Source organism: Muscardinus avellanarius, assembly GCF_963383645.1.
Source record: "Muscardinus avellanarius genome assembly, chromosome: 20".
NCBI classification, from domain to species: Eukaryota; Metazoa; Chordata; class Mammalia; order Rodentia; family Gliridae; genus Muscardinus; species Muscardinus avellanarius.
The window spans coordinates 8,479,790-8,492,736 of record NC_137806.1 but is presented as its reverse complement, the minus strand read 5'-3'; the positions used below and the strand labels follow the sequence as shown (position 1 = coordinate 8,492,736).

General features: G+C 45.0%; 1 protein-coding gene across 1 annotated transcript in view; it reads right to left on the bottom strand.

Annotated features, from left to right (window-relative positions):
- Nucleotides 1-12,947, bottom strand: part of APBB1IP (amyloid beta precursor protein binding family B member 1 interacting protein) — a gene marked incomplete at both ends in the record, with an annotated part of 46,977 nt that overhangs the window by 18,720 nt on the left and 15,310 nt on the right. Inside the window, 4 exons of the mRNA XM_080717188.1 lie at nt 217-360; nt 2,998-3,084; nt 8,573-8,694; nt 9,886-10,045. Of these exons, the coding sequence (XP_080573314.1) occupies nt 217-360; nt 2,998-3,084; nt 8,573-8,694; nt 9,886-10,045 (513 nt within the window). The remainder of the gene's footprint in view (nt 1-216; nt 361-2,997; nt 3,085-8,572; nt 8,695-9,885; nt 10,046-12,947) is intronic.

Below are 12,947 nucleotides of genomic sequence, written 5' to 3'. Positions count from 1 at the left end.
GGATTATGAGTTTTTTCTCTCTTTGCTTCCAGCTCTGAGGTGAGGCCTTCCTCCACCACATGTTCCTGCCACGATGTGCTACTTTACCACGGCACGAAGCAGTGGGTCATGGACTGAATCCTACCAAACTGGAGGCCAGAATAAACCTTTCTTCTTTTTAAGTTTATTGTCTCTGGTATTTTGCCACCGTAATGGAAAGCTGGCCAATATACTGACCTTAGTCTTGCCTTTGGGTACGTAATAAATTCCAGAAGCCCGTAAAAGAAAATATCTTCTTTTCCAGGACTTCTTTCCATCTTCTTTCAAATAAAGAGCTCCTTCAAGTTCTGGTACAATGACAGATGTTCCACAGAAACTTTCCTGAAATTGAGATTATGAAGACATGGGATATTTGAAAGAGAAAATACATTCTTGTTCACATTTAAACAAATTTTCAAGTTAGTCTTCAAGTTACTAGCCAGTTTTGTTTGCAACTTTGATTGAATCTACATGTTTACATACTTGCTAAAAGGGAAGAAAGAATAACATAGGGGTCAAGAGCCTGGCTCCTGAGTTAGATGCGAAGGTTTCTTGGCCCCTGCGCTCTGTGACTGTGGAGTATTTTACATCAGTTCCTTTACTCGTATGAATAGAAGAATAGCCCAACTTTATAAAATTGTGAGTACAGTCTTGGTATTTGATAAAGTCTATGAGCATTTGATAAAGTCTACTACTGCTATGAATTGGAAAATAGAAAAATTATTACTTTCTAGGTATGTAAATATATTTTTATGCTGATAAGTAAAAAACTTTATAATTGTATATATAAAATTAGTTAATATTTTATTCTTGAGATAGTTTTTACAGAGTAAAGGCAATTATTAATATTATAATATCAGAAAGGAAAACTAAAGCATATTTTCTCATCTTAAACCTGCATAGAATTATATAATTTTCACATAAAAATAAAAAATAAAACTGAAAAAAGAATTATATAATTTTTTGTTTTGTTTTGTGGAATTGGGAATTGAATCCAGGGGCATTCTACCTCTAAGCTATACTCCCAGCCCTATTTTTTAAAACTTCTTTATTTTGAAATAGGGTCTCAAGTTGTGGAGGGCATCCTGAAGTAGCCAGGGCTGGCCAAGAACCTGCGATCCTCTTGTCTTAGCCTCCCAAGTACTGGGGTTACAAGCATCAAGTTCTGAGGTTACAAGTGTGTGACACCATGCCTGGCTATAATAATAAATTTATAGCCGGGCGTGGTGGCGCACACTTGTAATCCCAGCATTCGGGAGGCTGAGACAGGAGGATCGCGCAGGTTCAGAGCCAGCCTCAGCTACTTAGTGAGGCTCTCAGCAACTTAGTGAGACTCTGTTTCCAAATAAAATAGAAAATAGGTATCGGAGTATAGCCCAAAGGTAGAAAGCCCCTGAGTTCCACCCCCAGGACCACCAATAAAAAAATAAAATAAAATCCAGTGTTTGCCTCAGGGACATGACATATCCCCTTTTCATAGCTGTCAGCCTCCATCACTGCCAGATATGTCCAGAATCCTGCACCTCCTGGTTCCAGGGACTCCTGGTGCCTGACATTTTCCAACACAGCCCAGAGTCTTGTTTGGTAAATGTAGAGAGGACAGTCCCGTTTCCACTGCTGGGTTTGGAAACAGAAAATTCTGGAAAATGTCCATAGTCCTCAGAGTCCCAGCAAGCAGACCTAAAGCACGTGCTCTGGACTTTGGGTGTACCAGCAAGCTCCGGTGCCTGCTTCATTTAGCACAGGACTTGCTGGATGCTGGAGGGAAGCAGTGCGTGAGCAGGGTCTTGGCAGGGCCTTGCTGAGTACCCTTCAGTGTTAAATCGGCCCCAGGGTAACACGGGCCAAGGCGTCACCAGATCTGAATTTTCCAGAGAGGTCCAAAATCTGCTAACTCAAGGAATGGGTCAGCATCCCGTCAAGGCAGATGCAGCCAGCCTGAGCATCGGTGTTGAGCATAGCTGCTGTCTGAAAGCTCATTAGGAGTTTCCAAAACAACGTCAAAAGGACTTTGATCTTTCCCAGTCTCGATCATCACAGCTATCTGAGCTTTCACCATCTCTCTCAATCTCTGCAATGATCCAATATAATTTGAAAACCAAGGTTCACAGAGGGGTTCGGCGTTGACCATTAGCACACAAACAGTGCTGGGCAGAAACACATCTTTTTTTTTTTTTTAACCCCAATACTGGGGAATGAGCCCAAGGGCTCTCTACCACTGAGCTATGTCCAAGGGTCTGGCTAAGCAGATCAGGCTGGCCTCCGGTTCCTTGGGATTACGGGTGTGCATCTCTGTGCCTAGTAAAATCACATCTCACATCGGGTCTTTACCTCCAAACTTCTCACTTTCTACAAAGCCTAGCTGCTGGAAGAGCATCTCAGAAAATTTAAAGAAGATTTGGAAATCCTTGTGTCTGACTATATGGATAAACCATGTAAAAAGACGTATGGCATGTTAGCAGATCTATTTTATGAAGGCTCATGTATCTTTGATCAAGAATTACTAATCTAGCTTCATGAGAAGCAAAATATATTGTCTAAAGCCATGCTTTATTATAACGAAAACAAACAGCTGAGTTATTTAAATAGCTATGATTTAGCTGGGCATGGTGGCCCACACCTGTAATGCCGGTACTTGGGAGGCTGAGACAGGAGGATCGCAAGTTTGTGGCCAGACTCAGCTACTTAGTGAGGCAATCTGCAACTTAGTGAGATCCTGTTTCAAAATAAAGAATAAAATAGGGTTGGGGGTCTAACTCAGAGGTAGAATGTCCCTGGCTTCAGCCTCCATTACTACACACACACACACACACACACACACACACACACACACACACAGCTATGATTTAGTAATAATTTGATATTAAAACCCCAAGTTAAATTGCAGTGCAAATCTCAGAATCATTCATTCCAAATAATTTAGAAATAGATCCAGCAAATGTCCTTCTCTTTTCTTCCACTCTGAGAAATTAAACTTACCTCAAGCAAGGATTCCTTATTCTTAGCATTCATCTTCTCATTGGCTTCCTTGTTTTCTTTTTTTCCTTTGTTATCCAAGTAGAAATTCTAAATAAAATGTGCAAAGGCTAGATCAGTAAGTGTTCATTCCCCCTAGACACCGCAAGGAGCTCGTGGTCTTATTGGGGAGAGAGACGCACACGTGTGGAGGGAACGGGGAGCCACGGCGCGCGTTAGCAGCCAACCGATAGGAATGAACACCAATCCACCGAGGCAGAAGTAGACCTTATCTCCTCCCTCTCCTAGTGCATGATGAGGAAACAAACAAACAAACAAAAAACTAGCAAGTGATACTACATCATTTAATTGTAAACTCTAAATTGAGAACGTCGGTGTTGCGTGCCGGCCCTGAGGTGGCCCTAATGTTCCAGGAAGTGCCAGGGCCCGGAGTGAAGGTAGAGCCCAAATTCCAAGTCCCAGAGGGAAGCCACTGGGCTGGTGGATGCCCACAGGACACGATGGCCTTGGGAGCCAGAGATTCTGGCTTCTCAACAGTGGCTTGACATCTGGAATTTTGCAAACGTTGCTTTTTCTTTCTTTCTTTCTTAATTGTGTGGGCCAATCACAAGGCAGGGCTTGCTAAGCAACAACCACTAAAGATAGACGGATGTGCAGAAGGCAGTTCTGGAAAGAGCAGCCTGAACAAAGCAGCAAAGACCATGGTTTGTTTTGTTTGTTTTGTTTTGGGGTCTGAACCCAGGGGCATTCTACCTCTAAACTACATTCTCAGCCCTAGTTTTTTAGTCTTTATTTTGAAACAGGGTCTCACTAAGATGCAAAGGGCCTCACTACATAGCTGAGGCTGGCTCCAGACCTGTGACCCTCCTGTCTGAACCTCCCAAGTGCTGGGATTGCTAGTGTGCACCACCACACTAGACAAGAGCATGATCAGCTGAAGCAGAGTCTTGCTAAGTTGCTGAGGCTGGCCTCTAATCTGGTATTTTCCTGTCTCAGCCTCCCAAGTACTAGGATTATAGGCATGTGCTACCATGCTCAGCTCATAGCAACTATTTATATTTTACTAATTAATTTAATTTGGTCTAATGATTGGCTTGAAGACGATTAACTGTAAGAACTATATGCTAAGGGATTGCATTTTTCTTTCTATTTTCTTTACATGTACAGCCAACAGTAAACCATAACCACCCTCAAATTTCAGATAAGAATCAGAATAATCTATGAAATAAAGTGTCTAAAACATCAAGAAAGATTATTGCTAGATAGAGGGATTATGGGCGATTTAAATTTCCTTCTTGTATCTTTCTGAACTTACCAACTCCTACACATAATATATTGATGTTGTTTTTATGTCAGATAAGAAAGTTATTAAAATAAATCAAAAGCAGCCCACCAGGAAAGCAACTTTACATGAATTGATTTTACCAAAACTGTCTCTGGAAGACAAATTCTTAAGGCTCCTAGCAATAAGAATGGCTAATGTTAATAGTGGAATAACTTTCCATCGTCAGACTCAGCTCTCAGTCCTTAGATTTTTCTTTTGGTTTCTGATGATGAGGTTTAGAACACGTGACCCCAAATCATAGCACCGGGGCTTCTGAGAAAACAGCTGACCAAGAGAAGGCCAAAGAGACAGCCATCTTTCTCCACTAAAGCAGGCCATGAAAGAATTCTCGGACCCATTCTAAAATCCATCAGAGACCTTTGAGGCCAGCAGGAGAGAACTGCCCACTCAAGCCCCAGAGAAAAGCCATATCCCTAATTCTGAAGTCTCAGGAGACAATAAAAATTCGGAGCAAATGGGCCTTATTAAATTTCCTTATTTTACCACCATTAGATCACACCCCTTTGTCCTCAGACCATACTTCTCAAGGGTTCAGGGAAATGCTATCATCTATGTCCTGGTGTTGGAAAATTGCTCCAGTATTGATTCCTAATAAAAATGTAAAAGGCAGCGGGGGCCTGGGTGCTGTGCAAACACGCAGGCAGGGGAAGACTGCAGCTTCGCCTGTTACACTTCAGACTTCCCCTCCCTCGCCTTTGCCCCAACGTTAACCCGTACCGGAAATGTAAAGGCAATTAGAGCCTGAAGAACGGAGAAGTAATTAGAAGCCTGAGATAGCATGTAGCTCTGCCTGGTACATGTTAGAACTGCAAAAATAGCAAAAGCCTTTGGCCTTTGGGAGATTACACGCACCTGCAATCAGGGAAGTACGCGATTTGCCCTCGTCCCCACATCCGTGTGTTGTTACCATATCCAAATACCCGAGGCCGGCCACTTATGAAGAAAAGAGGTTTATTTAGCTCACAGTGCTGGAGATTCAAGCGCATCACACTGATATCAGCTCAGCTCATGGCAGATCACAGCGGCAGGAGGCAGAGACCACATCTCCAAACGGAAAGTCAGAGAGAGTTCTGCACGGGGCTAGGCCTGCTCACATAATACAAACTGCTTGTGAGAACTAATTCAGGATCCCAGGAGAACCCTCCCAGTCCCCTCAGGGAAAGAGCCCCAGTTGACACAAGGACCTCACCTCTCAAAGGTTCCACTTCCTGACGTCTCCACGCTGAGGACCAAACTTCAACACAAGTCCCTGAGGACCTTGTTAAGTTGCTGAGGCTGGCCTCAAACCTGCAATCCTCCTGTCTAAACCTCCCAAGTACCGAGATTACAGAAGTGTGTCACCACATCCAGCTTATTTACTTGATTTTAAAGAACATATTGTTATCCCAAATAATTCATATTATTATCCAAAAGCAGGAGAATTTCTGCCCCCCACTGATATATTATATCGCAATAAACCCAAACTCTACAAAAACAAGTAGATATGCAGTTTAAAAAAACTGGAGCCAAGCATGGTGGCGCACGCTTGTAATTCCAGTACTTGGGAGTCTGAAACAGGAAGATCGTAGGTTCACATCCAGCCTCAGCAACTTGTGAGGACTTCCATAACCTAGTGAGATCCTGCTTCAAATAAAAATAAAATGGGGCTGGGGGTGTAGCTCAGAGGCAGAAGGCCCCTGGGTCCCATCTATGTGAAAGCTTTGGAGAACTGCTTAGACAATCAACGTCTCAAGATCCAAGAGAGAGCTGAGTGCGGCGGCTCATGTCTGTAATCCCAGTACTCTGAGGCTGAAACAGGAGGATGGCAGGTTCAAGGACAGCCTCAGCAGCTTAACAAGACCCTCGGCAACTAAGTGGGATCCTGTTTCAAAGTAAAAAATAAAATAGGGCTGGGATATAGCTTTGACATAGACTGCTCCTGGGATCAATCCTTAGCAACACACACACACACACACACACACCCCAAGAGAGAAAGGAGCCACTGAGTAATATTCAGACTTTCGGAGATCCATGCTTCCTAACAGAATATTTATTGATACTTAACCCAAAGTGAGAGGCTAGAAAAGAACCTGAAGAGATACACTAGTGGATATTCAGATGGATAATAAACATTTCAATAGGTGCTTAAATCATTGGCATTGAAAATTCAACTTAAAACCAAAAGAGACCTGGCCATGGTGCTGCACACCTGTAATCTCAGTACTTGGGAGGCTGAGAGAGGAGGATTGCAGGATCAAAGCCAGCCTCAGCAATCTAGCAAGACTCTCAGTAACTTAGCAAGACTCTGTTTCAAATAAAATAGGGCCGAGGGGGTGTACCTCAGAGGTAAAATGCTCCTGGATTCAATCTCTAGTGCCACAAAACAAACAAAAACAAAACCAAAACAAAACCCCCATAGGAGATGCTTGTATACTCCCAACATAGTTAAAATTAAAAAAAATTTTAAAAAGCAACACCAAAGGCTGCCAAGTATCTGTAATGACTGAAGGGTCCAAGAATTGCCCACCAACCCAAATATCGAAGGACTCACAAGAGATGTAAGAATGCAAGCGAGGTTTATTGTCCCGGCTAGCCAGGGGTCAAGACCAAGACACTATGGGCGAGGTTCGACCCCTCCCCACTCCACGCTCTGAATTTTATAACCCTAGGAGGGAGTGGTTACACACGAGGGAGTGGTTACACACACGTCAGAGCCCGCCAACCTTAGAATACAACCAATCAGATACAAGGACAAACAAGTACAACCAATAATTTTAAAACATGCATCCACACACGTCAGAGCCTGCTCTGCCTCTCCCACCCACCTTGGCTGGGCCAGGCTCATCTCTGCACTGAAGAACAGATTATCTCTGCACTGGAGAGCAGATTAGCCTGGCCTTGTTGGCTGATCTAGCTCAGAGATATGGGGATGGGGTCCCATTTACAAAGACCTTGGCCGGCAAGCTGGAGATTAGAGGCTTTGACCTTGTGGGTCCCCTACCCTTGTCCTTGGATGGATCTTGATTTTATTTCCAATCCTACCCTACTTCTATCTTAACTATATTTTAATACCTTATTTCTAATCCTAATATGGGAGAAGACTTCTCTAGTTAACTTCTCATATAGGGGGGAAAGCACTTCTTCCAGCCTGCTTTCCAGCACCCCTACAGACAAGAAATTTCACACAATGTTAAAGGGATAGGAAATCAGAGAGTATATTTGGAAAGTTGGTTACCGGTATCTGCTAAAGCTAAACCTAAGTATGACCTAGGACCCAGAAATTATACTCCCAGGCATATTTGCAAGAGAAATGTCTACATAGGTCCAACCAAAGCCATGTCCAAGATATTCCCACCAACATTACTTGGTTAAGCCCCATATTAGAAGCAAGTCAAATGCTTATCAACAACACAGTAAATAAGTATACTTGGGTATAGTTATACCCGGGAATACAAAACGACAGTGAAAAAGGATTATTTACAGTAGCGAAAGACAAACAAACTCATGCTAAAGATGAAAAGGACCAGAGGACGCCATTCACTAAGGTTCATAAAGAGAGAACATTAAGAGAATACGGAGCGGGGCGGCGCCTTGGTAATGGGGGTCAGTGTGTGGAAGGGGCGCGAGGAGGGCCGCTGACGTTCTGCTGGGTTGATCTGGGCGGTGGTGACTTGGATGCATTCACTTTGTAAAGACGGTAGCACGTAGCCGTGATATCTGCAGTAACTCATAGACACCACGGCGCACTGCAGGTACACACTGACGCTCACGCTCCCCTCCTCTTAGTTATACAACAGCCACGTGGCACGACTCCCGGGAGCCATTGTTATGGCCTCAATAGAAAGGCGTTTTGTGAGAAGTTCTCTAAAATGGTGAAATTGTGCATTTTCCAGCTGCTCCCGTTAGTTATCCCAGCGTCAATAGACACCAAGTATAAACAGAAGAAAAGGACGCCTTTCGAGAGGAGGCGTCAACAACCATCAGCGTAGCAAGGACTGAGGCTCATGGAGCCCAGCAGACGGGGACTGAATGGGGAGCCTGGGCGATTCCAGAGAGGCATGTTGGGATCCTGAAGAAAAGGAAATCAAATGGACATTTTCCTCTAAATGCTTCCAAGAACCCCTGCTTTACCAAGTCTAGGAGCTGAGCTTGTGTCTACCTGAACGGAATACGCTGTGAGGTTTTATGGCTTAGACAGAGATGACGTTACAGCCCTTCATACTCCACCCGCTCTCAATACACAGGTCATCTCACCTGGGGATTCTTAAATACGGCGTATTTTTCTGTTTTCTCCAGAAACAGTACTTTATTTTCTGTGTCTCTTGTCCAGTCAGATAAGACTTCAACCACATTTTCATGGTCTTCAAAAAACCTCTCTGATGAAATAAGAAAAAAAAAAAAGCATTTTCTCAGACATAAAATGCCAGAGCTTCTAACCGAGAAGGAAATCCTCCCTGAGTGGACACAGGCTTCCCACTCCTCATCAAGACTTCGACGCTTCTTAATTCTTCCGTGACGTCACACTGCAACATTCCTATTGTGTTTAAGTGTCAGCTTTTCAATTTGTCTTCCATAAAGAACATGACAGGTGGCAGAACTCACAATAACATGCTTTTTATGTTAGCATTTCCCTCTCTCTCTCTCTCTCTCTCTCTCTCTCTCTCTCTCTCTCTCTCTCTCTCTCTCTTTCTCTCTCTGGTACTAGGGAATGGAACCCAGGGGCACTCTACCTCTGAACCCCACCCCCAGCCCTATTTTAGTTCTTATTTTGAAACAGGGTCTCAGCTGAGTTGCAAAGGGCCTCCTCACTAAGGAGCTGAGGCTGTCCTTGAACTGTGATCCTCCTGTCTCAGCCTCCTGAATGCTGGGATTCCAAGGGTGCGCCACCACGTCCGGCTAAAGGTCATCAATTTCTACACTGTCCTTCTGCAGCTTTCTCTTCCACTAGACAAAGTGGCAGAGACGTGGCCCGTGGGGCAGGGGGAGCGGAATTTGCACAGCTGTGAGGTCTGTGCAGTTACTGGACAACTACAGAAGAGCATTAGCTGGCGGCTGCTCTGTTCACTAAGCAAACTGTTCACTGAGAAGAGTCGTAATACTGCGGCAGGTTCTCCCCGGAGCCACCGGAGACGTGGCAATAATAAATCTTAATATGCCCCAAGGTCCAGCCACCTGCAATCATCTCAGTCTCCTTGACCCTCAAAAATGAAGAGGCAAGCGGGCATGGCGGTGCACACCTGGAATCCCAGCACTTGGGAGGCGGAGACGGGAGGACCGCAAGATTGAGGCCAGCTTCAGTAACAAAGTGAGCCCCTCTGCAATGTAGTGAGACCTGTTTAAAAATTAAAAAAATAAAATAGGGCTGGGAGTAGAAAGGCCCTGGGATCAATCCCCAGTCACACACACACACACACAAAACAAAGACCAGGGAAGCACCGAGCTTGCACAAGGACAGTGACATACAGGATTCCTTGATCCTGGAACCAAACCCCAGGACAGACCAGAGCCCACAGTCAAGCCAACCACGGGCTATGGGAGCAGAGTTCGCGGCTGGGGCGGGGACTTACCAATTTGTAATTCTGGGTATGTTTCATAGAGACACCAGTCCACGTTGCAGTCGCAGTGAGTCTTTTCGAAAAGATTATCCAGGACATCCCGGGCCAGCTGTCTCTCGTCCACCATCAGCGACTTGGTGCTGTGGTCTTTCAGGTGTACCCTCACCACGAGCTGAGGAGGGAGCCACAGGCCGGTCAGTGCCAGCCGCTGGGCAGTGCCCGGGGCCGGTTTCAAGGTGGCCACTGTCTGCGGGGTCAGGAAGAGCGCGGCGACCCATGGGCGCGTTCACCACCCGGCCCTGTGTGCTCGGCCCACGCGGGTGGAGAAACCCACCGTGAAACCCGAAAACAAGCAGCAACCAAAGCTTCAGAGACTCCTGGTGGAGGAGACGGCGCAGAGTCCAAGACCTGCCGGCGCCTGGCCTTCTCAAGACCTGCCTTTACTCACCGTGGGTCCATCTTAGAGGCCTGTGGCCTTTCTGAATCCAAAGATACAGCTGTATTTTCTTTTTGTTTTGTTTTTTAATTTTGGAACCGGGGATTGAACCCAGGGGCATTCTACCTCTGAGCTACACCCCCAGGTCTATTTCTTATTTTATTTTATTTTATTTTTTTCTGTGGTACTGGGGATGGAACCCTGGGGTATTCTATCTCCAGGCTATACCCCCAGATCTATTTTATATTCTTTTTTTTTTTTTTTTGCGGGTCTGGGGATGGAACCCCCAGACCTAGTTTATTTTTGGAAACAGGGTCTCTTAAACCAGATGGGCTAGCTTCCTACCTGCGTGATCTTCCTGTCTCCACCTCCCGAGCGCAGGGATTACAAGCGTGCGCCACCATGCCCAGCAAACCCAGAACTTTTTTTTTTTTTTTTTTTTTTTTTTGTGGTACTGGGGTTCCTGGAAGTCCTTCTACCTCCGGGCTACACTCTCAGGCCTATTTTATTTTTTTTTATTTGGAAACAGGGTCTCTTAAGCGGATCCTCCTGTCTCTGCCTCCCGAGTGTGGGGATTACAAGCATGTGCCACCATGCCCGGCAACCCCAGAACTTTTTATTTTTTATTTTGAAACAGCATCTTGCTAAGTTACTACACACTGCCTTTGAACCTGCAATTTTCCTGTCTTAGCCTCCCAAGTACTGGGACCACAGCTTTTTATTCTATTAAAAAACTGCTGTTGAATGAAGTTTCAATCAGATGGGTAGCGATCACATCTGGAGGCTTGGTGGGGCAGAAGTTACATCACTGGCTCTTGTCGGCAGCATGTCGAAGTTATTGATCCTTCTGCTCTCTCAGACCATGACTTTGATGTATTGGAACTAAACTAACTCATGAAGTAACACAGGATTTGGATTCTCTTTGGTACCTGTGTGTTTGCAGCCTATTGCCAATCGCCAGTTCTGATTATTTCCCAGTAAGACTGATTAGTAGTTAAAAGAAAGTGGATGAGCTGGGCGTGGTGGTACATGCTTGTAATCCCAGTTCTTGGGAAGCTGAGATAGGAAGATCGCAAGTTCAAGGCCAGCCTAAGCAACTTAGTGAGACCCTCTTTCAAAATAATAAATAAAAATAAAAAATAGAGCTGGGGGCATAGCTCAGAGGTAGAATGCTCTTGGTTTCAACCCCTAGTACTAAAAAAAAAAAGAAAGAAAAGAAAAAAGAAAAGAAAAAGCATTTTTTTTTTTTTTTTTTGGCGGTACTGGGAATGGAACCCAGGGGCATTCTACCTTCGAGCTACACCCCCACCCCTAGTTTTATTCTGTACTTTGAAACAGGGTCTCACTGAGTTGCAAAGGGTCTCACTAAGTAGCTGAGGCTGTCTGTGAACCGCAATCTTTTTGTCTCAGCCTCCCAAATGCTGGGATTAAAAGCGTGCGCCACCACGCCCAAATGAAAAACTAATTTGATGAATTGAAAAGGAGAGAGAAAGCACGAAACAGCCAACATTGTTTCCTCCCCAAAGTCTGGGTTAAGTTCCAAGCAGCACCGTGTCGCACGCCAGCTAGCCGGCCGTGGCAGGATTCTAGTTAGGGGAAGGAGCTCTGCGGCTCCTGCTCTGCAGAGTTACTTCCAGCAAGCAAAGGATGCGCACGGTGATAAGGTCTCGGGAAGGAGCAGCAGTGGTCACAGACTGAAGGAAGCATTTCTGTAGCCTCCTCTTCCCAATACACACAGGCCCCAAAGGAACAGTGTACACATCACGGCAGTAAGCGTGTGTTTGCTCCTCCAGGACCCATCAACTTAGACAACCTGTCCAGGTTTGCCTGGAAACCTGGAGTCCATTAACCAGTACTTGGAATGTGGCTTCTCCCATGTTGCCTTTTGATATATTCAAAGGAGACATCCAAGGACCACAGTGTCAAAGATGTATTCATCTGAAGCCGGGCGTGGTGGGCACGCTCGTCATCCCAGCATTCGGGAGGCTGAGACCGGAGGATCACTGTTGGCGGACAGCCTCAGCTACTTAGTGAGGCCCCTCGCAACTCAGTGAGACCCGGTTTCAAAATAAAAAATAAAAAATAGGGCAGGGGGTGTAGCTCGGAGGTCGAATGCCCCTGGGTTCCATCCCCAGACCCGCAAAAAAAAAAAAAAAAAAAAAAAATGTATTCATCTGACCTTACCGATGAGGCACGAGGGTAGTATGGACAAACAGACATTCCTCTCGCAGCTGTCTTTCCTCGGATTTACTTTTCCGTGGAAAGTGTGTTTGCTGCTCTCTGCTGAGAATTATCACTGTGAAGCAGCTAAATGTCCTAAGAAACACGGCCGATGCTAGGGCTTACAAACGCCATCTTTTTGATGGAAAAATTAATGACGTTTGACCACATTTCATTCCCGCGTAGGGATTCTTGAGGAAATAAAACATATGTTAGTGTTTTCTTTTGTTTTCATAGAGAGGGGAAAAAAATGAAACCGCATAATTTCACGATGATGGAAGAGGTTTCTTTTTGGCAGGAATCGCAAACTAGATTTACTCCACATGTACTTATGAATACCCACAATTAAGGAATCTAGAAAACACAAAAATCAGAAGGAGGCTGGTGACTTAACAGAGGGAACTCACATTTCCTGTCC